Source organism: Chinchilla lanigera, unplaced genomic scaffold, assembly GCF_000276665.1.
Source record: "Chinchilla lanigera isolate Chin_1 unplaced genomic scaffold, ChiLan1.0 scaffold00007, whole genome shotgun sequence".
NCBI classification, from domain to species: domain Eukaryota; kingdom Metazoa; phylum Chordata; class Mammalia; order Rodentia; family Chinchillidae; genus Chinchilla; species Chinchilla lanigera.
Genome location: NW_004955408.1, coordinates 8,764,218 through 8,792,210, shown reverse-complemented (window position 1 = coordinate 8,792,210; position 27,993 = coordinate 8,764,218). Strand labels below are relative to the sequence as shown.

Here is a 27,993-nt window from a genome sequence, read left to right as displayed (position 1 = left end):
ACTACATACCCACACCTTCTCATTTTTTATTTTGAGACAGGGTCTCGCTAAGTTCCCCTGGTGGAACTCAAACTCTCTACCCTCCCGCCTCAGCCTCCTCCTGTGCTGGGAGTGCAGACATGTGTCACTGTCCCCGGTAAAGTAAATCTGCGTTTAAACCTGGCACTGTGGGCCCCAGGTGTCACTTAGTGGCAGAGTGTGTGCTTGGCATGCATGAGTCTCTAGGTTTGATCCCCAGCACGGCAAAACAAAGACAAAAACAAAAACAAAAACACGAACAAAACAACAAAAAAGCCCAATAACAACAACAAAGATGCCTGGCACTGCATAACATAAAGACGAAAAGTGAAATTCATGCTAATAAAGTTGTAATATTACTGTAGGTAGAATATTACATGGCAAAGTTTTAAAAAACCCTAGCAGGATGAGGATAACGAGAACAGGAAGGCAAAGAGTTTTATATTTGGTGCTCCTGTGCTGAGAGCCGCCACACTCACCTCGCCCCAGGCCGCAGCCGGTGGCTCCACTGGAGGGTAGAACTTGGGCAGGTCCCAGGCGATCTTTGTCATGAACCACTTGAAACTCTTGCAGTTCAGGGAGCTGCGGAGCTTCTTCTGGGCCACCACGTCCCCAGCCGAGAGGTGGCGGTACTCGGGCCGGCGCTGGTAAATGTGCTCGGCATACTCATCCATCCACACTTCCGCCACACGCTTCAGGTTCTGCGGGCAGGACGCGGGGGGAAGGGGTCAGCCTTTCTTATTTACTGGAGATCCTACTAGTCCCACCACATTTTAGGCATTCCAGTCATGGGCTGCATGATGACAGCAGATCAGTGAAGGCCACAGACATGAAGGCGTCCCACGGATTACAATGCTCGGAGACCATGTAGCCAGGCTGTGTGAGTCACTCTGCCATGTAGTACATGGAAAGCCAGAAGATGCAATTGCTGAGCCCAGCCCTGTCCAGTGGTGCCTGACGGTTTCAGTTTATCATTTGCATATGTTTTAAGGGTTTCATGACTTACAGTTGGATAAGGAACTGCTCTTGTTTTGCCTGCCCACCTTTCATGCCCTTCTATTCCAGTGAAAGCTCCTAGTAGTTTCCCTTTGGGGAGCTCCCCCTTGTCTGACTGCCAGTTCATGCAGTGGGGAAAGGCATGTGAGCTAGCCTAGCTAGTGTGAATACAGATGCCCCTGGGTGCAGGGATTGATAACAGAGACCTACACCATCCCAACTGGCTAAAATTATGGGGGAATTGCTCTGTGCCTGCTTGGATTGCTGGGTAAGGTCTGTTGGGTTAGATGTCAGCCATGGCTGCTGGGCCACATGGCAGTCATACGATGAAAACCTATCTGAGGATGAAATCAAACTCAGTGAGTCAGAGAGTGAGGGCCAGATTAAAGAACTCGGTCCTGTAGCACCTGGATCCAGCCACACCTGAAGCCAGAACTACCTCAGACTTTTTAATATTACGAGCCATTACATTCCTTTTTTGCTAAGCCAGTCTGATTTGGGTCTCTGTCATTTTCAGCTGAAACAGTTCTGACCAAGTCACATGGTAAAACTACATGTTGTAACCAAAAGGTATAATTTCATCAGCAGCTGGAATCTCTAATAACTTTGATGATGTTTGAAGGTTGTTGTGACTTATATTACTAAGCACAAAGATAACCAATGGAAAATGATGACACTAATAGTGGTAAGTTGAGGCAGCAGGGGAGGAAACATCCTATTTGTGAACAGACCTGGAGACAGAGGAAGAGTGAATTCTCACATGTAACTGTGATGAAAATTCCTTGTTCCACCTGCAGCATAGACACTGCCCAGCCAGAACTTCCGTCAGTTGACCTCCTAGGGCACACTTTGCACTGTCAGGGTAAATTCCCTGCATGTTGTCAGGAGCCTCCCCACCAACACACACATTTAGCTCTTCTAGCTCTATCAAAAGTGGGCCCCTTCCAATTTTACTCTGAGAGATAAAGCAGAGTTACCAGTTATTCACCCCTAAGGTTCTAGGGCCGGGGTTTGGCAGGGGTATGCAGATGTTTAAATGTCTTCTGCAAGGAGCCTGACAGTAAATATTTTAGGCTTTGGAGACCCGATGTGGTTAGAAAGCAGCCATCCAGGGGCTGGGGATTTAGCTCAGCGGCAAAAGCGCCTGCCTGGCAAGCACAAGGTCGTGAGTTCGGTTCCCGGTACCGGAGAAAAACCAAAAACCAAAAAAAAAAAAAAAAAAAAAAAAAAAAAAAAAAAAAAAGAAAGCAGCCATCCCTATGTGAATGGACGGGTGTGGCTGAGTTCCAGGAACCTTGTACCACGAAGTTCTCTTCTCTTGATCCCCCTCAACTGATCACAGATGTAAAAACCATCCCCAGCTCATATACAAACAGCCTGCAGACTGCTGAGGAAGGGGGAAGGAACTGAATCCCCAGCTGCCCAGTTCTGCTGGCTTTGCGTTTGGGACCAGGACACAACTGACTTTCTGTGCAGCTCCTGGTTCTTCCTGGGGCTGCAGAGCCTACAGTGGCCTCGAAAACAATTCAGGAGCAGCCTCGCACCACCAGGGCCTGCATGGCAAAGGGTGTGTCCAGTTCACAATGGTGCCCGCAGGAGCGGACGCCTGACAGTTCCTGTGTCCCTCTGAAACACAGGGTTTCCTCTCGTTTTCGGGTCCACCCACCCCAGTCCTTCGGCCCACTGTCTGCCTGTCTGCCTGTCTGAATTAACGATGCATTGTGTTATGTTCATCTAGCAGCGCCCCAGAACGAATGTAATTATGAGGTGCGGCAAACGGGTACTGATAAAAGTAAAGCTAAATAAAACAGAGAAACAGCCCAGTCAGAGATCATACTCTTTGAAAGAATAAATTAACAACGCATCACAGTATTCTCTAGGTGGGGCTTAAGAAGCCATTTCTCCAGGTCTTGAACTATTTTACAGTTGACCTCAGGAAAGGACTCATTCATTCTCTCAGACCCTCCCGAGCCAGGGAAAGGACTCAGGCCTCTGGAGGGCTTCGGACACCTCCCCAGCCCATCTCCACGTCCTCCCAGGCCTGAGTCCCATCCCATCTGCGGCCCAGCTGCACCCGGATCACCGAGATGGGCCAGCTCTGTGGAAGAAGTCTCTACTTCTGCCACACCCAGTTTGTGTGCATTTCTGTTACAGCTCCGTAAGCCTTTTTCCCAGAGGCTGAGAAAAGAACATTTTCTTCTTCTGTTTGTGTTTTGGTTTTTGAAACAGGGTCTTGCTATGTAGCCCAGGCTGGCCTTGAACTCTCGGCCATCCTCCTGCCTCAGCCTCCTGGGTGCTGGGATTACAGACGTGCACCACCACGCCTGGTTGAAAAGAAAGATTTGAGCAAGTTTACCACATGGAGCAAGACTGGCTGTCCTGGAGTTGCACACCTGCCTCCCTCCGCCCAGCTCTCCGAGGGCCACCAGGACCCCATCAGACCCCTCGCTGCCGTGTTTCAGCTGCTGTGGTGGAACCCGGCTGCCGGAGCCCTGATCAGACACTCTGCTCCATACCCTGCACGCTCTCTGTGGGCTGCACTGGATGAGGGTGGGGCTGCTGCAGTCGAGGTCAGGCTTGAGGCAGTCTCCTCACTGTCCTGCAGGCTTACACAGACCCCACACAGCACAGGGCGCCAGGGGGAGACCTTTAGGAGGAGGCCTGGAGCTCCACCCAGGTTTCTTCAAGTCAAACCCAAGACTGATTCAGCACGACAGGAGAGGCTGAACTGCCTAAATGCTGAATTCTTACAGGCACTGAAGCGCTTCCCGTCTCGATTGTTCATGCTGACGCCCACGCTAACGCTGGTATTATCAACAGCAGTCACTAAGGAACAATTTTGGACTCCGGCTCGAGTCTGGTCAGGGCTTCGCGTTTCACTCCTCACCCCTGCCGTGCAGATGGCACATCAGGAGGACTGAGGCAAGGCGGTAAGGCGCTTGGCAGGAATTGTATAAACAAATGCTACTACCGTAGCCATCACGGGCCGCACTCATCCGGAAGTCAACAGACAGGAGGCGCTGGCGTTTCTTCATCGGGGGCATTATAAATTGTAAGTGACAACTCTGGAGAGGAAAAGGATGCTTCAGGGTTGGTCTCCATCTCGCTTGTAGCTAGAAGAGTCGCGGGCTTGGGCTCACAAAAAGCTTCGCTGTTTTCCTCTCTGGCATTCTCCGGGAGCCAAGGAATGTTAAGTAGACAAGCGGTTCCAGCCTCACCCGGGCAGGACAGGAAACCGATCCGGGTGGGACCGGTGGCAACGCGCGGGGGGCCGGGAGGCTGTCGCTAGGAATTCCACCACTAGAGCGCGCTGCCGTAGCGCGGTTTCCCTCGTTTCCCTTCAAGCACGGTTCCCGTAGCCCAGGATGCCCTGGAAGCCTGCAGGCCGGGTCTTCACCGGCTGATGCAGGCGGGGTTCCACGGCCTCTCGCCCGCTGGCGATCGCCCCACTCTTTGATTCTCCTTTGTGGGTCCCCTGATTTGTTTTTTTCCCAAGGCACCCGCTGCCCCAGTACCTCGGGCTCACAGATCTCCATTTGGAGCACGGGCGATGACGGCTGCAAATCACTTCAGGGCAGTGAAGTAGTTCGACGCAATAGGTTTTGGCATGAAACGGGGAGGGCGCCGAGGAGAGACATTTGGAGAGAGGTTTCTCCTTCCCCCAGGAACTTTTAAACACTCTGTCTCAGGTTTTCCCAGACGCGCCACACCGGCTGTATTAATATTTATCTAACATGCTTCTTAAACGGACCCGGTCTCTCTTTGCACCCACTTTGGCTTTATCCCAGCTAATATCTGTGAAATTACAAGTCTGCTGCGCTAAACACACGGAAATCAGAATGGTCCTATGGCTGATATCTAAGATAATTTTCATGCCGCCACCATCTCCTTAACTCTTCTGGTGATGTTAAGAGGTAGAAAGAATTAGCCTCCTTTCAACAAGGAAACAGGCTCAGAGGGGTTGTGCAGTCCTCCGGAGGTCACACAGCCCGTGAGTGAGGAAAGCAGGGATCTACGTTCTTTGAGATGGAATTTCACTGGGAGAAAGGGGGTGCATCTTAACATCTCGTGGTCATCAGCCTGGGGCCCCCAGCTGTCTCAGGGGACCTCAGCCACCCTGTCCTCCGCCCCCCAGGAAAGCCACCACCTTACCCGGGCCAGGCTGACGCCAGCAGGGACCTTGTAGGGCACGTACTTCCTGTAGATGTGACCCACTCTGGAGCAGGGGATGTCCTCCATGCGGCCCCCACACATCCACACCTGCAGGGAAGGGATGAAAAGATGAGGTCTCCTCCTCCCAGGTGCCCTCCCCTCGAAGGCCAGGGTCCTCCAGTGTATTCAGAGGGTGGAGCAGCCTGGAATGTCACAGAACCATGGATGGGGGCGGATACGGCGACAGCAGCGGTCACGATAGCTGGCCGCTGACCACTAATGACCACTGCGCCTCAGTTTACAGACGCAGAAACTGAGCAGCCGAGACTCGGTGGAAGCCGCTGGGTTAGTAAGGAGTGAGCTGGGTGGTGCTGCGGGTTGAACCAGGGTCTTGACAGTGACCCTTCACATCCCCAGCCCCTTTAGGTTTTTGAGACACGGTCTCACCAGTTGCCTAGGTTGGACTTGAACTTGAGAGCCTCCTGCCTCAGCCTCAGCTACTGGGATTACACTATGTGCCTGTACAAACCTTAAACTCGGTTTTCGCGGGCTCCAGAGCCTGAGCTCTGAACCATCGTGGATGGCTGATGCGCCTTGTTGAGAATTCTGGCTTCAGAGGCAAGACCACAGGCGGAGAGGGAACGGGGCAGCCTCCAGGTTCTGCGCCATTACTGGCGTGGCTGCAGCCTCTGCAGACTCCCCCTGGGCCTCTGCAGCCAGCCAGGTCTCCCGAGCAGCCCATCTGCCTCCCTGCTCCAGGTCTGGGGGGCCACGCCCTGCTGCTGAGGGGGAGCTGAAGCTTCTCCCGAGTCCCCTCCCGGGGAGGAGCTTCCGAGGAGCTGCTGACTCTGCACACCGCCTAACAGCAGGCTGGGAATTCCTCATCAGTATGTACCGTGCCTTGCAGGGAATCGGGCTCAACAGACCCTCCTTAGCGGGCCTGGCTTCAAATCCCGGCCCAGAGGTGTTTCTCTGAGGCTAGTTTCTTCTTATGTGAAGGACTAAGTGAGAGATGGGGAGAGACTTTGCCGTGAAGTGCTTAGCACAAGGCACGGCTCAGCGTGGTAGGCATGTTAGGTGCTGTAACTATTAATCTGTGGGTGTGACTGGTATTTATGGAGTCTCTGCTGCATGCCACATACTATGCTGGGGACACACAGCAGTGGATAAGGCAGCCCAGGTGCCTGAGCCCACAGGAGGGGAGTGGTCAGGGAGCTTCCTGGGTGGCCCCTGCTGACCCTTGCCTCTAGCACTTGTGGCTTCTAAAGACATCACCTGAGGACTGAGCACCATCCCCTGCAGGATACTGCAGAAACGATGGTCAAACACCCGCTGGCTTGTGCCTGTCCCTCTGGGGTCACTTGATTTGGGGGCACCAGCCGCCATATTGAGGATATTCAAGCAGGCATCCAGGGAGGGCTGGGGTACAGCACAGGGCTAGAGAGTCTGCCTAGCATGCAAAAGGCCCTGGGTTCCACCCCCGGCACCACAGAAGAAAAAAGGCAGTGCATGAGATGTCGGTGGGGGAGCGCGGAGGCCTCCTGCCAAGGGCACTGAAGTGCCCCATCAGAAGCAAGCCCCAGGTGTCTGTGGCCCTGGCTCCTGCCCGGACCACAGCCTCCTGAGAACCAGGCAGAACCATGGGGCGGAGCCACTCTCTAACCCTGATGCAGAGAAGCTTGGAGGAAGTAACTGCTGCGTCTGCTAGGGCGGCCGACTTGGGGCAGTGTCCCCAGAGGCAGCAGGTGGCTCAGGTGAGGGGAGTCTCAGGAGGGACAGCAAGAGGGCTGGGCGCACTTGTGCGCATGTGTGAGGTGCTGCTCTACCCCAGCGGTTAGGGAGACTGGCCGGGCTGGGGTGTCCAGGTGAGACTGCACAGCGGGAAGGCGGAAGTCATGGGGAGGGCCGAGGGCTGGGGGCAGGCCGAGCGGAAAGGCCCGGCTGGGCACCACTGCCATGAGAGCCGGGCACGGGCGGAGGGAAGGCTGCCAGGAGGGGAGCTGGAGCGGTGGGCGGGGCCACAGGGCGGAATTAGGATCTTCACACAGTCCCCAGCGAGGGAGAGGACACGGCCAATGCTGTTTTACCACAGTGGCTCTATGTGGGGTGCGGGGTGCAGGCCGGGGACAGGAAGGCCCGGGAGGCTCTGGCACCGTCCAGCTTCATGGCCAGCATGGTTGTGAGGGGGCAGGAGTAAGGCTGTGGCCGTGGTGGGACCCCACTGGTTCTGGGACATTTTATTACTCTTATTTCTGTTTTTTTTTTTTTTTTTTCCTGGTACCGGGAATTGAACTCACGACCTTGCGCTTGCCAGGCAGGCACTGTGCCACTGAGATAAATCCCTAGCCCTGGTATTTTTTTTTTGGTTTGTTTTTGTTTTTTCTTTATTAGACAACTTATTATTATTTTTTTTTTTTGCGGTACCGGGAATTGAACTGATGACCTCGTGCTTGCCAGGCAGGCGCTTACGCCACTGAGCTATTTCCCCAGCCCTAGTACTCGTATTTCTGTCTTCTCATCTGTAGATAAGGGGCAGGAGTTGGGATACACAACACTAGCTTTGTCAGAGAGAGCCCTTTTCCACTTCAGCTGCTCAGTGGGGTGCTGGGGCCCGGGCTTCCGGTCTTGGTGACTTCAGCGGGCCCAGCTGGGCTGCTCCTCTGCCTCACACCTCAGGCGCCTTGGTCTGCTGCCTCCCGCCGTCTCCACCCTGAGTCTAGGGCTACTCTGTCCTAGCCTTCCAGGCGGGGATGTGCATGGAGCTGCAATTAGCGGAAGTGCTGCCTGGAGAAGTGCAATTGCATTCTGATCCTGGGGGTGCAAAGAGAACCAAGCCAGTCAATAGAACAGAACATTGGGCTTGAGATAATGGGCTTCGAATGGTAGATTAATGTCAAGGCCAAGCCAAGAAGTTTATTTTCAAAGCAGGAGATATTGATCAGGTGCCAGCATCCCATAACAATAACTCTTCCTTGACACAGAGTGACTGATGTGGAAGTGATCCCTTCGTCTGGCGGACGTTGCCCAGGTCGCTGCTGGGCCTTTCAGGTGGGAGGCGCCTTACCCCGCTCTATTTCTGAAAGTCTCCTGGGCAGCGGAAGAGGCCGGCATCCAGCTCCCTTGACTGCGTATTAAACTCGCATTAGCTAAGGAGGCTGCCTCTCCAGCTCTGCCTGCCAGAGGAACCTTCCTTTGTGCAGATGGTGATCAGCCTTCTCTTTGCTGTGACCTCCAGATCTTTGGTCCTGGCCATGCGGGCCAGCAGCCTGATGGGTCCTGAGGAATCAGGGTGACCCTGGCCTCCTGGGAAGTCGGGGGCATCCCAAGTGCCCTTAGATTCTTGAGATGTCTGGGACACTCAGCCCAGAAGCCTCCTTCTCCCTGGACAAGCCACGAGCAGCGCCAGGCGTGGTGCCTGGCCCGGGGAACCTGACGCATGCTGGTTATGTCTACGGCTGAAGGATAAGACCTACCACCAGCTGGAAATCACACAGCTTTTTGTGCTGCAGTCCCGGGTTCCAAATGGGGAACTGAGGCTCAGAGAAAGGAAGCAGTTCTTCACTGAGCTGGCAAAGCTTTCAGCTGAGAAGGAGACTGACAGGGTCAGGCGGGGCAGAGTCACTGGGTACCATTCTTGGTCTGGGTACCCCAGGCCATTGTCCTCTCCCCAGCCAGCAGGAAGAGCCCTGCTGGCAGCAGAGCAGGGAGCAGCAGGACCTCCTCTAACCCAGAAAGCATGCCGAGGGGATGTTTCGGCAGTCCCTCTCTTCGTGGCGTGTGTTGTCTAGGGTCCCTACCCGAACTTCCACCTTCATGGGTGCCGGTGCAGCTGCTCCGGGAGTCACAGGAGTTTCCAAATGTCCTGCGGCTGTTTCTTGATGCCCTTCTCCTCCCCAGTGGAGGAGGCATCTTCTCCGGGAGCACCACGCCGCTAGACAAGTAGAAACCTAATTGCAGAAGCCCGCGCCCCATTCATTTTCATTGCTGCTTTGATTTACTTTATTAGCAAACTTCTTTTGTGTGATGACAGGCTTCATTACGGTGTCTATAAAAGACAATCGCTCGCTCTTATCTCTGAAGCCGAGGAGGGAGGAGAAGAGCTGTGATGTGCGTCAGGAAAACACAAAGGGACCTGAGGGCAGTGTGGGGGGCTGTGCCTCACACAGTGGGGGCCCTGGCCAAGCAGGGGCTGCAGCTCAACCTGGGAGGAAGCGACCAGCCATGGCACAGCCCCTCCCTGCCTTTGCAGCTGGCATCTTTGCAGAGAACCCTGGTGGAGTTCAAATGCTAATCAGCTGCACCCGAGGGAATAATATAATAATTGCCACCAATTAATTATTCAGCCTTAGCTGTGTGCTTAGGAGGCACCCAGGGGCATGGTTCTACACTCAGCCCTCGACTTAGACAGCCTGAAGTCTGATCTAATCCAGGCTCGTAAGCACGTTTTTGTAAACCCAAAAGCCTCGGTTTTCTCATCTGCAAAATGGGAGAAGTTACTGCACCTCAGACCTCCTCAGGTGGTGAGGCTGAACAGAGGTCGGGGGTGTGTGTGCAGGACACCACCGGCTATCTGTGTGAGGTCAGCTGGACCCCGAAAGCTGAGGGGTACTGCACGCAGGCCGGACAGAGCCTGCAAAGGGAAACCCTCGTCAGTTTGGACATATTCATTGTGAACAAGAAGGTACTGATGTAAGAAGTCTCACGGGCATGAGGTGACCCCATCCATTCTAGTTTTGGATGTTCCTACTGGTTACTGGAGCCAGTTGGTTAAAAAAAAAAAAGTAGAACAATTTTATTTTAGTTTTAAAAATGAGTTTACTTCTAAATTAAACCATTTTCAGATAATGTAGGTTTAAGCAAATGTGTGTATAGATTAATACACTAAATATCTGACCATTTCAACACGACGCCTAGGCGTTTACATCCCGGAAATGGGGGGTGGTCGCCTTGCTTTAGGTTTTGACTCGTACTGGGAAACACAGCATCTGGAAGCCGCTCTGCGAGGGAGGGGCTGAGACCAGGGGCCCCCCCAGGGCTGCTCGGCCCACGATGGCAGAACCAGAACGGAACCTGGGCTGGGTCTCCTAGGGCTGGGCGGATCCGCGACCTCCGCCAAGCCTGCATCCTTCTGCCCGCTCCTGACCCCATCTGGTCCTCCTCGGGTCTCTAACAGCTCTGTATGCCTGAAGAACGAGGGGCCCGCCTGCTCCTGTGGCTCCCGCCTCCCTGCACCCCTGGGCCCGAGGGAGGCGCTGCGGAGAGTCAACCGCGTGGCACTCACTTCCCTGCCCCGCGGTCCACGCTTTTCTTCCCGTGCCCAGTACAGCCCAGTACAGCCCAGCACAAGCGCGAATCACACGTGACCTGGTCCTGGCCAGCTTCGCTTTGAACCTGACCAAGCCAGGTGCCAAGAGGAGGTCCAACAAGGCAGACCCTTAAAAGCCGGCACTCGTGGGCCAATCTGCCAGTCAGCCTGCCCCTTCCCTCTGCCCCTCCAAACCCAAGCTCCAGCATGCTCCTGGCACCAGACCCCGCCCACTCTTCACAGCTCCGGAGCAGACCCCGCCCACCCCGCACAGCTGTGCAGCAGACCCCGCCCACTCCGCCCAGCGGACGCCAGCCTCAGACCGACCCCAGGGTCTGGTGTGCAGCGCGGTCACTGCAGTGAGTCCTGACCTGCAGGATGTGCTGTCTGTTTAGGACTCGTGCTGTATCACCGCTGGAACCGTGACAACCAGATTATTTTTGCCCCTTTGGAGACAAGGAAGTAAACGCTCAGCAGAAAGGGCAGGTGAGTCCAAAGGCTCATGCAGCTGTTCCAGAACCCGGCCCGGAGCCACAGCCTCCGCCTGTCTGGCCAGCCTCGACGCTCTTTCCACTCTTGTCTCCCAGCAGGCAGAGTCTGCTCACAACCACAGCGGCGCTGCCACTGACAGCGCTGTTCCTCCATCACTTCCTGTGTCCCGGGCACAGGGCTAGGCTTCTAACGTACTTAGACTAATATCATGCTCACAACTGCACTGTGAAGTAAAGATTATTCAACCCCTACTTTATAGATGAAGTCCAGAGAGGGTAAGCCACTTTCCAGGGGCCACACAGCAAGCAGCTCTGGAGCTTGCATTGCAACCCCGGCCACGTACTTGATCCCTGCTGTCCTGCCTCTTTACCTAACATGAGGGCGATGACCCTAACAGCCACCACTTACTCTGACATCTCGACTTCCCCCCGTTATAAAAGGGATCTGTATTTATGGTGAATGGATTCAGCGCCATGGACATACACTGGGTGGGAAGCACAGCTGTACCCTGTAGCCGCTCACCCTGATGGCCGCTAAGGACAGAAGTCTCCGTGGTGCCCGGGGTCATTTTCGAATGTGGTGTAACCTAAGCCTCTGTTCCTTACCTGCAAAGGGGAGAGTGACGGCTCGCCTGGGGTGCATTACAAGGGTTAAGTGACAGTGCCGGGCACAGGGCCCCACACGTTACTGAGCCTGAGGGCTCAGCGGACATTAGTTGGTCCAAGGATGTTCTAAGCTTTTTCTTTGTATTTGTGATATGTTTCTTTTTATTATTTATTTATTGTGGGACTGGGATCAAATCTTGGGCTTTGTACAGTTCATGCATGAGTTTCCACTGAGCTACATCCCCAGCCCCCATCAGATTTAAAAAACGCAACATGAGATCACAATTTTTCACTCATCTTTTGAAGCTTCATTGTGAAGGCATCTAACTTCTTTTACCTAATATTCAATTGTTTAGAGACGCTGTCATGGGTTTATTCCCTGAGGAAATGCATTTGGGTCTTATTTAATCCCACCAGATTTCAAGTCACACCCCAGTACACAGCCTCTACCTACGTCTTTCCTCACCTGTGTGCTGTCCCTCTTGGACAAACTGCTGGGCATGGGATTTTGGATCAAAGAATGAGCTTGCTTGGCAACGTAATGGACTTTGCTAAATTGCTATTCACAACAGATACATCCGCTCACAGTGCCCCGGGGCCCGCCTCTTCCCTACTCCAGCCAGGTCAGATGGTTCTGCCTGGATACTTCCTGTGTAACCCTGAGGTGAAGACATCCTCAACATCACCTCCTGGGGGTGTAGCGCAGCCCCTTCTGTTCATCTTGCTGCTGTCCCCTCTAACATAGACCACCTGTCACAGCTGTGTGGGCCCGAGGGCTTCCTCCATGGCATGGCGTGTTACTCCGTCCTGCCTCCTGGGGAGGAGTAACACCACCTCGGCACATCTGGGTGTGAGGGCGGGAAGCTGGGGCAGGAGGTGCAGCAGTGCACAGCTCCATCCGTAGGAAGCAATGACACCAACAGTGACAGCGGTCCCCAGTGCTGACGGTTTGACTTAGCATTTTCTGACTTTACGATGGTGCAAAAATGACATCTGGTAGAATGCTCTGAATTTTGATCTTTCCTCAGGCTAGCGATCCTTTCTCACTACGCTGGAGCAGCAGGGAGCTGCAGCAGGGAGCCAGACAGCCCCACGATCACTAGAAGGACTGGTGGGTTCTCTCCAGGGTACTGTGCTGGGAAGCTAGGATGTTCAGGAGGTTAGGTGCGCTACACGTATTTCTGATTTATCATCTCTTAATCTACAGCAGGTTTACTGGGAATGCGACCATAGCCTCTGCATACTAAAATACCACAGGAGCCAGTGACCAGGGGTACAGGGGCAGACAGGACCCACTCCTGCCTCCAGGATGTCGAGAAGTCAGTGGGAAGAGACCCGGGTCCTCAGATGGTGTCAACATGGGGTACTAGAGCCCTGCTGGCAATGTGGGGACGTGGGCAGGGTCCCCAGGCAGCACAGGTGCTCAGGAAAGGCTGAGAGGTCGGGAGGGTGAGTGGGGTGAGCCAGACTCGGGAAGGGTTTCAGGGAGCATGGAGGGTGTGGCCTGGCTGAGTCGGGATTGTGGACAGACTGTGGCTGGGTGACGGGGCTTCTGTGGCTCACTCTGCCCCACACCCCTTTCCCTGCTGAGCACAGCAGCTGGACTTTCCACAAGGGAACCAGCCCGTGCCACCTTCCTGGCTTCCAGATGGGCGTGCCTGTGGCTGGCAGGGAGAACGCTGCTCAGGGAGGGCAAGGGACCCGCAGGCCAAGGAGACTCCACTGGGGACTTCTGTAGGACCACGGGAAAGAGGACTTTCCCCTGAGCTGCTGGGGATCTCCACGAGAGCAGGCCTCCCTGAGAGCGACGCCAACCACAACAGTAGCACCAAGGGACTGAGCGAGACCAAGCCCCGGGTTAGTCCCTGGATCCAGCCTGTCCTGTGTACCTTAGAATTCCAGATGTGTGGGCCCATTAGTTCTGGCTTTTCGTGTAAGTCAGACTGATCTGGCTTCCGCTCACTGTGACCCCCTATGCCATGGTGTGGGAGGAAAAGGAGAAGGTGGAGAGAGATGCAGAGGACAGAGGCTAGTGGGAGGCCAGGCTACCAAGTTCAAGATCTACCCACTCTCCAGAACGAAACCTCCGAGCAGCGGACTGTGATAGTGTGACTTGGCCTCTGGGGAACAAAAGCTCTGTGCAAAGAGGTAGGGGAGGATGGGAACAAGGAGAGAGAAAGAGCTGATGACTCTTCTAGAAACTTCCAAGCCTTGGAGCATGTTTCCTGGGGTTTTCCCATCGGGACAGACACGCTGGGCTGGACTCAGAGCCAGATTATGAATCCATCAGCCCTGATGGCACGTACCAATTTATCTGAATTTCTGAAAATATGCTTGTGCCTTGCAGAGCAGCCTCTTTTCTCTGTCACTAAAAAGCACAGGGGCCTCGGCAGAGATCAAGCAGAGCAGCCTCGGCCTTAGTGGACGACGGCTGTGGCGGGAACAGAGCACCTGCTCCTCGATAAGAGCTGCTGCTGGGCGCAGGGGCTCACGGGCGCCCCTCGGGCCACGGCAGGGCTGCCCCAGGGGCCAGGATGCGGCACTGGATGGGCTGTTGCTGCCTCTGGGAGCTTGTGCTGTCAAAGGCGGAAGAGAGACAGCCAGGGGCGCGGCCTCCCCTCCACGCCTAGGAGCCTCCTCACGACGCTGTCTCCTTCTCCGTGAGAGTGACAGGCACGATCGGGTAGAAGGGAAACGTGAGCCGGGCTTCTTCCCTCTCTTGAATAGAGGCTCCCAAGATGGCTTCACCACCAAGTCTTTTGTAAATAAACCGTGGAGAAAAATACCATTTGTTCCGCCATAAATGCCTGGTGAGCAACGTGAGACGGGGTCCGGAGACACAGGGAATGAAGTCATTCTGGGCATAGAGATTGCTCTGTGCACAGCATTCTCTGTCCCCTGCCCTCCCTGGGGGAGTTTCGGCAGGGGACATCTGGACCGGGGAGCCAGGAGTGGGGCTGGCCAGCGGCACAGCCGCTCTGAGTATTCACCCAAGAAGTAGGTGTCTTTCTGTGCCAGGCAATCCTCAGGCACTCGGGCTGATGATCCCTATCCCATGGAAGCTGATATCCTCACAGGGACTCACAACCTAATCTGGGAATAAACTTGAAAGAATGCCTCATAAACCCACGTTTCATGGACAGACTGGGGAACTGCGGAGTTAAAACTCTTCAGATTCCCTGGGGATGATTTCGATGTGCCCATGGAATGTGTTAGAGTCCCTGGGCCAGGGATGTTCTGTAAATTTCCTATGCGCCGCCCCTCGCCAAACCTGCGCCCCTAGCAGACGTCGCTCTGCAATCACTGCTCTTCTGATAAGCTGGAAATACACATGCTCACAGAACTGGGGCAGCTCCTAACAGCGGACCAGAGCTGGATGGGAGAGGGAGCCTCATGTGCTATTTCTGACCTAGACTGTTACTCACCCATTCGCTAAGAGCCTGTAGAATGTTCCAGCAGACAGGGAGTGACCCCAGGGAGAAGCGAAAACTGAGAAGAAAGGGTCTGGGACTGCAGCCAGTTTCTTAGGCTTGCTGCCCTCTAGCTGCTTTTCCCTGACGTTCCTGCAGAGGCCCGTAAAACATAGCGGGTGGCAGCACTGGGCTTAGAGTCAGCAGGCGGGGCTTCAGCTGCTTTTGTGTGTTCGGAGCCTTGCTTGCTTCCTGTGAAACGGGTGTTAGAGCGAGGCCCCTCTGCAGGCTGTGGTGAGGATTAAACCGGCCAGCAGGTGTGAAGGCTTGGCACACTGTCCCGTCAGTTCGGATCAGGGCTTAACGTCAGTGGTGATAGGCCAGAGCGGGTCCCACTGTTTACAGCTGGCCTCCATTCTTTTTTTTGAGACAGGGTCTCACTATGCAGTTCAGGTTGGCCTTGAGCTCACTTTGTAGCCCAGGCTGGTCTGAACTTGTGAAGATCCTCCTGCCTCAGCCTCCCAAATGCTGAGATGACAGGCGTGCGCCACCACACCTGGCCCCTTTTTCTATTTTTTTTTTTTTTTTTCTGGCTTCCCTTCTGATTGACTGGCACTGGTTCATTGCAGCTGTCAAATATTGTGGGTGTTACCTCTCAATATTAGCATTTATCTTATTTGGGCAGCTGGTCTCACTGGAGACAGTTTCCAAGATCTGGAAGTTAAAACAGATGCAGACGGCTTTTCAAACCAAAATAATGTTTCAGCGGAATTCCTGGTGGTTGCTTTTTTTGCTCATCAAGAAATTGTGTCTTCCAGTCTGAACTGCTCGTCCAGTATTGTTGATGATAATACAAATACTGCTAACGTTAATAAACTTTAGGGTAGCTTTTGAAAAGAGCCTAACAGAGTCCCTGTGAGGCTTAAAGTATCACTAAACTCCTTTTATGGACGCAGAAACTGTGGCTCAGTGTGGTGAGGATTCCCTGTCCAGGATACGGCTGGGAGGACGAGGCAGAGCTGGGACCTAGGTCTTGCTCACCATGCCTGAGCACCAGGCCCTCGTGTTGAACTCAGGGAGGACAGGGTTATGTGTTCAGGAAGTGAGCACAGTGATGGTGCAGGGCTGCCCTCGAGGTCTGGCGATGGGCCATAGCTGGGTCCTGGGCATGCAGGCGGCTGGCCGTGGTGGAACACAGACAAACCAGCCGTCTCCTCCCAGGGGGCTGAACATGGCAGAATTCTCAAAGAGGAAACTGTGGACTCAAGTTCGGGGGTTAACTAGCTAATCCCTTTACCACAACGGTCAGGAAGCTTCTATAGCTCATGCACTGATCAAATAGGTCAGAGTAAGTATTTACTCACTGAATCTCTAACAGTGTCTACCAATTGCCATGTTCCCAGGTTAAGGGCTAAGTACTTCCTAGATAATATCTCATTTGATCTGCACATTAGTTACTTAAGGTAGGTGATATTATTATTCCTTTATTTAAGTGAGGAAAGACAGTATGGAAGGCAACTGAACTTGTCTGAGGTCAGACAGCTATTGCGAGGGACTGGGATTTGAACCCTGGCCTTCCTGACTCCACGACTGGAGTTTTATCCTACTGGTGTCTATGTCAGACTCCTGCAGTAAGACATAAAAGGGAACCGGAAAGGCCAGAGGGAATCCGAGACCACACAGCCGCTCTGAGAGCCTTTCCTCAGCCTCTTGCCTGCCTTCCAGGCTCCTGTCCTCAGGACTGCTGTGCTGGGCGTCTCACTCACAGGCACAGCGTCTTGACTGGAAGTGAGGCCGCTGCTATTCCAGCATCTTAAGAGAGGGGAGGCCCATGCTGCTAGGAGTTATGGCCAAGGCCTGGCAACCTTAGGGCGCCCTCCATGATGCTGCCACCTTCACCACACACACACACACACACACACACACACACACACACACACACTGCCTGCTGGTTCCTAACTTCTCCTGGGGAGCAACAGGCTACAAAACCCAAATGCCTCCAGTCCTCCCAGGCTCAGATGCTTGGCGGGCAGCCTACTGGTGCCGGGGCTGGAGCCAAGGAGACTACACCCAGAAGAAGGGGGTCCCGGAGCACCGCTCACCTTGAAGGAGATTTCATACTGCTCTCCACCCCAGATCTCCAAGCCAGGGTCATACCCGCCCAGCTCCCAGAACCACTTCCGGTCCACAGCAAACAGCCCGCCGGCCATCACGGGAGACCTGTCAGAGAAGAGCAAGGCGTGAGAACACAGACGTCTGCAGACGCTGTTGCAGTGTGCTGCCCCACGCACGCCGCTGAGTTGTACCTGGGGCTTCGAGATCAGGCTTTCCGCCTTCGTGCCCACCGCTTCTCTGCGGCAGTGCGGTGTTTTAGCCAAAGGGACCCAAAGTTCGTTCACAGGATCAACACCTGAAAGTACTAGTCACATGACTTCACAGTGGCACTTGTCTCCCATGGGCTTGCGTGTCATTTCTCCCCTAGTTAAATGGTCTGAATCAGATGTCTCCGAGCCTGTCTGCTGCAGAACCTATTAGATGAGCAGCTAGGCCCTTCCGAGACCTACTGAAATAAGCTCTGGGGATGGAACCTGAGGAATCTGGGCTTTTCTACATGCTCCTCTGATGATCTGTGCGCGGTGACCCAGGGCAGATGCTTGTTCTTCTGTGGTGTTTATAGAAGTAGCCACCACCTCTGTGCTTTCAGGGGAACTGGGAGGTGAGGCGACCTCCGTCCCATCATCTGGTGCTGGGTCACTCACTGAATGGTGCTGTGAAGCAGGTGCTGGGACCCTGCCCTTCGGGGGATGCCGTGCAGTAAGACAGCCGTCTCAGGGCAGAGGACCCAGGAGGCCAGGCGGAGTGTGACCAAGGCCTCTGGGAGAACAGACAGGGCACTACAGGAAGGTGAAGGGAGTGTGTATGCTCCCAGCTGTTGTGGGTGAGGAGTGAAGCGGGGCCAGGGAAAGATGCTCAGAGGAAACAGCATTCCAGAGCAGCTGGTCAAAGGAGAACGGGCCAAGGGAAGGCACCCAGGAGGAGAAACAGCAGCAGGGCACAAAGATGATAAACTGAGGGGACTGAGGGGGACAGAAGTCAGTATGGGCATGCGAAGTCCCAGGGGATACCATGCTGTTACCTACTGGAGTCCCCCATGTGCTCACGCAGGGCCAGGCCCCAGTGGACCTGAGCAGGATCTGCTGTGTGCAGACCTATGAATGGCCGGGTCGGGCGCCACTGCAAAACGCCGAGCCAGAACATGCAGCGGCAGCCCCCACTCCCTGCCTGGCAAGTTCATGGTAAGCACGTTGGTGCCCAAGATCTCACTTAATCCACAGGCCGGCCACCCTCCCAGACGGATCCTCAGAGCACAGGAGAGGCCTCCAGGAGAAAGGGGTCCCCTTCAGTATTTATGGAGGGCCGGAAGATGGCAGGTACTCCACTGACCTTTCATCAATAAAACAGATTCACTCCTCACCCAGACCTCGTGAGGCGGGGCTCACTGTTGTCACCCCCAGGTTGCATGGGGGAAGCAGGCGCCTTGCTCCAGGGTCCCCTGCAGCCAGGGTGGTGGCCGGATTCTGTCCTCTAAGCCACAGTCCACACCCATCCCTCACCACCAGGGTGCCTGGCCTTCTGCCGGGAAGGAAAAATGGAGGACAAGGGATCCGAAAGTGGGGCATCCCTAACCCAATCTCTGCTCTCCCCCACCTACTGTGTCACCGAGATGGAGTGTTTAATCACTGGCCCTGTGCTGCCAGGACAGCAGCCACTGGTCACAGGGGATGACAGCACCTGAAATGGGGCTGGTCGACATGGACACGTGCTTTGCGTGTAAAATACACACGGGACCCACAATATTTGGCATGAAGACAGGGGTCTAAAAGAACTGGTCTATAATTTTAGCGTAAGTGGCAGGTTAAATAATACTTAGATATGCTTGTTTAAATGAAATATATTATGAAATTTAAAATGAATGTTACCTTTTATCTATTTACATATTTGGCTGGGGATTGAACCCAGGGCCTTGGGGCCTTGTAGCAAATGTTCTACCACTGAGCTACATCTCTAGCTCTTCTCTTTCTCTCTCTCTTGCTCTTTTTTAAAATGTGGCTACTGGGAAACTGAACATTACATATGTGGCTTGAGTTATATTGTTCAACAGCGATTCCGTCTTGGAGCCTGAGTCCTGTCACACAGGGTAAGGGGAAGCTACACCTCCTACCTCACACTGCCGGTATCTTTCTATAAGTATCCAGCATTGCAAGAGCGTAGGTGTCACATGTATTCTCTTTGTCTTCTGAAGACTGTGGGGCTTTGAGTTTCTTGGCTGGAGGGAACTGCAGGCTTGGATGAGCAGAGATTGCTTCTGGCTTGGGACCTCATACCCAAGTCTGCACAGGAAAACCGGCCTGGACTGGAGCTGCAGCGTGGCCAGGCCCCGCTGGGAAGGCAGGAGATTAGCCTTGAGGTGTTTCGCATGCTTGAGGCTTTGCACCCCAGAGGAGGCCTCTCCTCCCAGCCTGTTCCCTCTTCTGTTCAACAACAACGAGAACAACCCTGAAGAGTGCCTACTGCATACCTTGCACCTGGCCCACAACCTCCCCAGCTCTCACAAAGCTCTATTGCTATGAGCCTCCTTTTCAAGTGGAGAAATTTGAAATTCAGAAATGCTACAAAATCTGCCGAAGGGCATGCAGTTAGTAAGTGGATCAGCTGCAGTTCAAACGGGGGTCTGCACCAAAACCTGTGTCTCTCAAACATCACCCCCCCACCCCATGGCTTCAGAGCGCCCACTCGCCAGACACTTGGAGAAGGGTACAGAAAATGACCAGGGTTTTTCTAGTGGCCACTCCCTGGATTTTTGTCCAAGTGGAATACAGAAGAGAGGATTTAGGGGGTGAGTCTAAGGACACAAAGATGGAAAGTGCTTCAGAAAGCATCCAGGCCAGCGGGTCTCTCCCCGGGCCACACATTAGCAGTACCGGGAATGGGGGTGTTTCTGAACCAATGATGCCTACATTCCATACTTAGACTCTGGTGTAATTTGTCTGGGGCATGGCCTAGGGGTTTTTAACAAGTTCCCCTGGTGATGTGAGTGTGTCCCAGGGTAGAGACACACCACTGTAGGGTGAGGCCAAGCCTAGGTATCCAGATGAGGAGACCGAGGTCCCAAGATGCTGGCTGGGACTCTGCTATTAGCCAGCAGTGGGAAGCAGACTCACCCTGTCCTCACCGTCCAACAAGAACCAAGGGGCCAAGACCCATCTGTCAGTCCCCTTTGAGTCTAGAGACCATCGCTCTGCCAGACCTCGCCAGACCAGTGCCAGCACCACCAGAGTACACCTCCAGCCCTAACGGGGGTTCTGACTACCTCTTGGCGACCTTGAGAATTCCATTTTCCGGGGCTGCCCATTCTGACCTCAGCCTCTGTACTGGATCACTTTGGGCAGGTCTCATTTCCTCTTTGAACTGCAGGGTCTGCAGCAGCCGAAAAGGGGAAAATGCCACCAGTCCCTGAGGACACTGCTGTGAAGCTCAGGCCCAATAACACTGGTTGAAATTGCTTTGACACCTCAGGCCAAATGTTAGTTCCTCCTTCTGTTATTCTTATTCTCCAAGAATTGAGGTCAATCGAGGACTGACTCTGAGACAGTCGGAGGCAGGGGCTGACTGCATGGTATGGTCTTGGCTAACTCCTGTCTCCTAACTAGAGAGGGATCTTACTAGCAGCAAGTGATCGTGTTGATGACGATCAGATGACGGAAGACAGGAGGGGACTGCACACATCCGACCTGCTGAAGGAACACACGGAACCGGCTCCCTGGTGCCCATCCTCTGGCCGTCCACCATTTCCAGCCCAGCATTTCCCCGTTCTGCACCTACAGCTTCGGAGGCTCGCATAGCAACCCTGGACCTGCGCAGTGGGCAGGAGGAATGTGGAGCCACCAGCAACCCCCTTTTTCAGCTGGGAGGGGAAGGCACAGAGAACTTGGGGCTCACTCTGGGCTCAACTGTGGCGAGGCAGGAGTGGCCCTCCAAAGGGGTCCATGTCCTGATCCCTGGAACCTACGCCTATGTGACCTCATGTGGCAGAGGAGACTTTGCAGATGTGGTTCAGGTTTCAGATCTGAGACGGGAGTGTCCTGGGGAGCCCAGTGTGGTCACACTGATCAGAATCACCACAAGGGCTTATGAGGAGAGCAGGAGGCAGGAGAGTCAGAAGAAGAGATGGAGGATGAAAGCAGAGGTGTATGTGGCGGGGGACATGGAGAGAGATGTGAGGATGCCATGCTTCCGGCTCTGAGGATGCGGGGAGGAGTCGAGGACTATGAGCATCTCCCTGGGCAAAACAAGGCAGTGGATTCTCCCTGGAAGCACCCAGAAGGAACACAGCCCTGTTTGCAGCATGATTTTAGCCCAGCAAGCTCATTTTAGACTTCTGATTGTCAGAACTTTGAATGTGCTTGTAAACGACCAAGTTTACAGTAAGTACAGCAGCTACTGGGACAAATACAGCCAGAGAGCCTGCCTGGGGCTTCACATCCAAGACAGGCAGGAGAGGTAGGAGAGCTCCCGTGGCAGCTGCACTGATGGGTCTACTGCCCAGGAACAGCAGGAGTCCAGACAGGGGCTGCTCCCCACCCTGGGGCGGCCAGGACAAGCCCTCCTCTTCCTGGGGCCTGTCTCCCCATCTGCAAGGGGTTGCCGACTCCTTCATGGTAGGTTCCTTCCATCTGTTACTTTCTGAGATGCTGTGAGTCTAGTCCACTCCCCCTAAACTTCTGCTGTGGGAACACTTCTTCAACGCTTACTGCTGCTTCTTTAATACTTACAAGGGGAGAAGCGAGGATGGGGAGACGGACACAGACCTGCACTCACACCTGCCCTGCCACTTACCAGCTGTGTGACCTGAGTAAGTTATTTCTCCTCCTGGAGCTCTGGTGGCCCTGGCTGGGAAACACGGATAGTAACTCCCACTCCAGCAGTTGTTGGGTGTTAGACTGGATCAGGGTACAATGTGTTCTGCACCGTTCCTGTCATATGGGGATGATGAAGACGCGACTATAGCTGGGTCACAGGCTTGAAAGGGAGAGAGCACGAGTGACTGACTATTCACCATGTTGGGGACCGTGGCAAACCTCACAGAGGTGACCAGCGTGGAGATGGCCAGCTTGGCAGCCCAGGAGCGGAGGCTGTGACAAGAGAAAAGGGAGACAGTCCTGGTGGGGGGTCTGACACCTGGTACCGAGGGAGGCCAGGAGTCTGGACCTTCTGCCCTGTGCTCCTAGGGGAGGTGGTGACACTGAGTGGTGTGTGTGTGCTGGAGAGGGGTCACGGGTCAGACCCCTGCTATGCGCCTGGGCCACTCATACTTACTCAAATGGGTCACTGGGGTCAGCTTTCTGCAGTTCTGGGGGGATCGGGATCCGCTTGTAGTACATCTCCCAGTCAAAAGCACCCCGCATGGCGTCCCCCGCCTGCGTCTCGTACCGGAAGTCATCGTGGTCAATCACATCGATCATCGGGCACACAATAGTCTTGCGGTTCCGGGCGATGCGGTCTGAAGCAGCCAAGAGATGCCCATTAGTGGAGGCAGAGACACAGTGTCCAGTGTCATTCTGTAGCTAGTCCAGTTTGGGTGACATCTCTGAACACCTGAGTCTGACAGTCCACAAGAGGGAGGGAAAGTGCAGGCTTTGAGCAAGAGGGACCAGAAATCTCATCCCAGACCTGCCTGCCACAACAGGGTCCTGAGGCAGCTCTACTAAGAATGTCACCAAGCCCCAGCGTCCTCTATGAAATGGGGTGGGAGGCTCAGCCCCAGGGGTTATGAGGATGGATACAGCAGTCTGTCAAGGAGCTGCCCCAGATGCCAGCTCATGGGAGGAGATGGATTTCCTCCCAGGAGGATCCACTTCTGCTTCCTGGATCCCAAGTCCTGATCTTGACTCTCAGCCCTAAGCAGCCCAGCTGGGCACACCAGCACCTGCCCTTCCCCAGATGGTCTGCTCTCACAGCCATGGGCACCTCTGGCTGTGGGCAGCCGGTAAATGGCCCTCCTTGAGAGTTCAGCTTAGGTTTTCAGTCAGAACTGCAGAAGAGAATGGACTGTCTCCCAAACTTGGAGATGCGCAGGCAGAGCCCGGTGGATCACTGCCCTGCAGTAATGCTACTGGCTAGGTGGTCCGAGACGGCAAACAAAGGCCTTGGCCTAGGTAGCCTCATGGCTCCTTCAAGGCCCGGAGGAAAGCAGTGATCCTCTGCGAGTCACTCCCTGCCCAGCCTGCAAAGGCACTCCAGCTTTGTTCTGCTTGGCCTCCAGTGCTCCTCTTGCCAGGGAGTCCTGTATGAGACCAAGGGGCTCTGGCCAGCCAGCTGCTGGGCAGCTGATCTGCCGTACAGGGCCAGTGGAGTGTGTTCCTTTGGGCCAGGAGTCAAGTTTAAAACTTGCAGTAGGGATCTGTATAGGGCCAGAGCAGACTAGCAGCTACTAGGACCCAAATTTCACCAAGCTGCCGTATATCTGTCTTCTCTGCGAGAAAGCAGCATTATTGCCTTTTTCTAAAGTGAAGACACAACTCACCAGTGGGTCATGAAACCAACTGTGTGTGTTTGTAATGAACCAAAAACAGAGTACTGGATACGAGGCTGCCTTCCAGCTGATACGGGAGTCAGTGACAGAGGAAGTGACTTCAGAGATGTGTTTCATTCATACTTCATGAATGCATGCATTTGTGTATTCAGTTGAGATGTTCAATGTATTTCTAGCTGTGATATGTGGTTAAAAAATTGAGAAGTGTTGCTTTTGGCAGTGTATCCCCGAGTATCCAAGCACGGCTGGGGGCCACCAGAGCCAGGTGCACCTGGAGAGTGTTTGAGAATCCCCAAGCCTTCCCTTAACCCAGGCCTACTGATCAGAATCCCTGGGGGTTTCCCGTAGACAGGATCCCTGAGGACTCATTATTTATTTATTTTTGCAGTATTGGGGATTGAACTCAGGGTCTCTGCACTAAGCTACATCCCGGCCCTTTTTATATTTTTAAATTCAGAGACAGGGTCCTCACTAAGTCACGAAGTTGTCCAGGCTGAGTTTGAACTTGTCATCCTCCAGCATCAGCCTCCCAGAGTGCTGGGATTATAGGCATACGCCACCATGGCAGGCTTCACTGAGGACTTTTAATGATACACTTAGCAACCTTCAGCAGGGAAAGAGATGCAGCGAAGGGCACCACGTAATTATTCATGGCCATTCTGGGGACTTTACTTCCAAGGAAGGTTGGGGCCGAGACACAGTGCCCTGCTGGCTGCTGGCTCACTCTGAGGTCAAGGTAGCAAGAGCAGGCAGCGTTTCATGGCACTATGCCTTCTTGGAAGCAGAATGCCCAGGTTCAAGTCATGGTTTTGCATCTATGAGCAGTATAACTTTGGGTAAGGCTATCTGATGCCTCTGACCCTGTTTCTGTGGTGATTAAGCTTGCCATGTCAGTATGCTGGCTTGGGGGCCATCCAGGGGATTGGAGCACATTTCTGGGTGTGTCTGGTGGGTCATGGAGGTGTGACCTTGGGAACCTTGTCTGGTTCCTCTCCCCTTCCTCCCTGGCACCATCCCCTTGCTCTGCTTCCCAGCCACCATGAACCAAGCATCTTTGCTCTGCCATATCCATCTGTCACAATGCTTCTGCCTTGGAGCCAGCTGACTATGAACTGAATCCCCTGAAACCATAAGCAAACGAAGCTTCTCCTCCTTTAAGCTGTGGGCGTCTGGAATTCTGTCTCAGCAGCAGGAGAGCCGACACACCGTTTCCGTGCTGACAGAATGGAGGAAGACATCGCCTTTCCATGGGATCTCTGGGAAGACTGAGCAGACAGCAGAGCCAAGATGCTTCGTGCAGCACCGACCAGGGTCACTGGAAGAAGCTCAGAAGCAGGAGTTGGAAGACTGAGCATCTCCCTCCTTCTCTTTGCTCCTCAATTTTCTCATTTGCCAAACATGGATGGAAATACCCAGCCTGCCTGCTCTCCTATGCAACAGTCAGATTTAAATGTGGACACAGCCTGAACTGCTAAAGTGCTATCACAGCCATGCAGTGATGATGATGACGGTGGGAATGGTGTGACATCAGCAGCACATTTCCTTGTGTGTGAGGTGAGTCTTTCTCATCATCAGAAATGTCGCATCTCTAAAGAGGGCAGCGTGAGCCATGCCTGCAGGTGTTAATGGTTTCACAGACAAATTCGTTCTGTGCTCTGTCAGTTACTGATATTAGAAGGAAAGACTTTTAAATCTATACCACGGGTTCACATTTCCATTGGAAAAAGAAAAAGAGAAAAAAAAAGGGCGGATGTTTCTTCCATGCGTGTGTGCAGATTATGAAAGCTGCCCTCACACATTTCCATAGAAACAGAGTTAAGGGCCCTTTGGATACAAGCTCAGCTTTGTGCCCACCGCTTCATTCCCTTCAGGAGTCACGGGATGACCCTACAAATGGCTTGTTCCTCCAGGACTATCAATTAGGCGATTTATGGTGAGGCTTTCTCTCTCTCTCTCTCTCTCTCTCTTTCAGTAATGAGAGGCAGATGCAGACAACCTCTTGGTTTAATTAAATAAACAGTTTATCGGAAATACCGAGCTGTATCTTTTTCCTAACCCACTGAAGATCCTGGACCGAATCTGACAACACAGCTCCCTGCTGGCCTGCTGGACCATCCTGCTGAACAGTGGGGGCTTGGCTGCCGGCACCTCATCCCACCATGGTGGCATCTGCTAGCTGGTGATCCTCAACATGTGGTCCTGGGACCACAGCACGGGAGCCACTTGGAGCTGGAGGCTATGTGTTTGCTTAGGCCCTCTCTCACTGCTCGAATGGGAACCCCTGAGGTAGGGTGCAGAGCTAGGTCCTAAGGAATCCTTCAGCTGATTCTACTGCCTGCTCAACCTAGCACGCCACTTCCGTCCTCTTTGTCCCCAGGCCCTCCGTGATGGAGAACTTCTCCATACACTTCTGCAGTGTTCCCTTTTCTCTCCAGATTGGCAACTCCTTCCCAGCCTGCCCTGGCCCTTGACCTGGCGCCCAGTCTCAGCAAACACATCCTCTCCTGTGTCTACAGCACCCGCCTGCCCCTTCCTCAGAGCAGACACCTCAGGAGCCAGGCCTGGCTGTCTGCCTGTGCCGAGGCACCTCACACCCTGCACCCAATCCTCACGGCCCCGCTGTCAGCAGGTGATGGTGGGGGACTCTGAAGCTGTGCTAGTCTTTGTGGCCCTGCCCTAGCCTCTGTCAGAAACTCCTTCCTGACAGGACATGAACTTGGGAGGCAACTCAAAAGAGAGCAGACTTTGGAACCAGACAGATGGTGACTGCGGTGACGCTGGTGGCCCAAGGGGACAAGCAAGCCCCCGGCTATCTCTGAACGTCAGTTTCTGCTACTGTGAAAAGGGGACACTTCCAGCCCAGCATGCTGTCATGGGGATCAGCGATTAGCACCTGCCTGGCTCCCAGCAGCAGAGTAGCAAACAGTAACTATTCTAACTTCACATCAAGGTGTCGCCCACAATTTGCCTCTGAATGGGAGAGGGCCTGGGCTTGCTTTCCAGCGAAATTTCAAGCCGCCTGAGGGAAGCAGTCCCGTTGTTACACACTTGTCCCCTTCCTTCTCTGAGTCTCAGCTCCCCTCTCCGTGGACTTAAGGACAGGATGGACCGGACGCTTCAGGTCTCTCTCAGCACTCCAGGCCTTCTCAGCCCACTTGGGCGCATGGCTCTCTGCTGGGTGCTCTCCAACAGGCATGGGAGCCCTTGCGGGTGACGCCCTGCAGCCAACAGGGGCCAGTGGCAGCCGGCTCACTCCAGGCCGCCTTCCTCCAGCTTACCAAGCAAGGGGGGAAGCCAGTTGACATTGGCTTCACAGTGTGAGTCCAGGAACGTGATGACATCCCCAGTAGCTGCTGAGGCCCCCAGCATGCGAGTCCTTATCAGACCTTCACGTTTCTTGGTTCGGAGAATCCTCACGCTGGGGAAAAGGGCCATGTAGTCTTCAAGTGGCTTCTTCAGGTGCTCTAGGGGGAAGGCAGAAGAGGACAGGTGGGTGAAAACAGCTGCTTGGTCACCATTCCTCTGACCCCTCCCATACGTGCGCACACTTTACAGTTTGGACACAGCTTTGTGGTTTGCTGCCTCAGTGGATCTTTCAGGCGGGGACAAGGGAAAGGAAAGGATCATTACCTGTAGGCCAAGAAGAGGGAAACAGGATAAAACGGTCCAGTGATAGTACCAGACCTCGAGCATTGGGAGATATTCTGTAGAAGGGCATGGGGCTCTTTGGCTCATTCCTGGCTGGGACCTATTCCCTCTTTTTTTTTTTTTTTTTATAATAACACTTTGATTTTTCCTTGGGAATCTGCCCCTCCCAACCTGGGTAGGGCTGATCCCAGCCCTGGTTTGAAGGAGGAAGGGCATGGGGCTCAGGTCATCCCATCCATCTTGCCCCAGACATGAGCTCAGGGCTGGCCACGGGACCTGAGTTGGTCAACTAATGAGTCTCGAGATCATTTTTCAGAAATATTGAAAAATTAACTCTTTCTTTTTGTGAGGGCCCTAAGCTGGCTGCCGTAAGTCTGGAGCTGCAGTTGGCATTTGGCAAAATCAGGAGATGAGAGGTGGTGGTGGGAATCCGCAGAAGCTGAAGCCAATATGTAAAAGTAAGAGTCAAGAGAGGGAGAGAGACGTTTTTCTGGTGATATGTCTATTCCCAGACCCCCGTGCACCTGAGGCACACTGACACCGGTGTTCTTATTACATGGCAGCATTTCCCTTTTCGCCTATCATCTTGTGGTTGGATTTCTGTCCTGTGCCTGGAAAATTTGTCTTGAATAAATACCACAGTTGCTTTCTACCAAAAGTCCCAGCATTAATATTGGTGTCTTCTGATTTAATCAGGGTTAAAGTCCTTTAGTAAAACTCCCAAAAAGCTAAAAAGTCCCCAGCGCTTGCAGCATACTTAGTGATCACCGAATG

General features: G+C 53.8%; 1 protein-coding gene across 1 annotated transcript in view; it reads right to left on the bottom strand.

The window, feature by feature from the left end:
* The window catches only part of Galnt10 (polypeptide N-acetylgalactosaminyltransferase 10), a gene marked incomplete at its 5' end in the record, with an annotated part of 225,838 nt that overhangs the window by 12,352 nt on the left and 185,493 nt on the right, over positions 1–27,993 (bottom strand). The window contains 5 exon segments of the mRNA XM_005376193.2: positions 498–719; positions 5,167–5,274; positions 17,081–17,198; positions 22,356–22,539; positions 26,850–27,035. Coding sequence (XP_005376250.1) covers positions 498–719; positions 5,167–5,274; positions 17,081–17,198; positions 22,356–22,539; positions 26,850–27,035 — 818 coding nt within the window.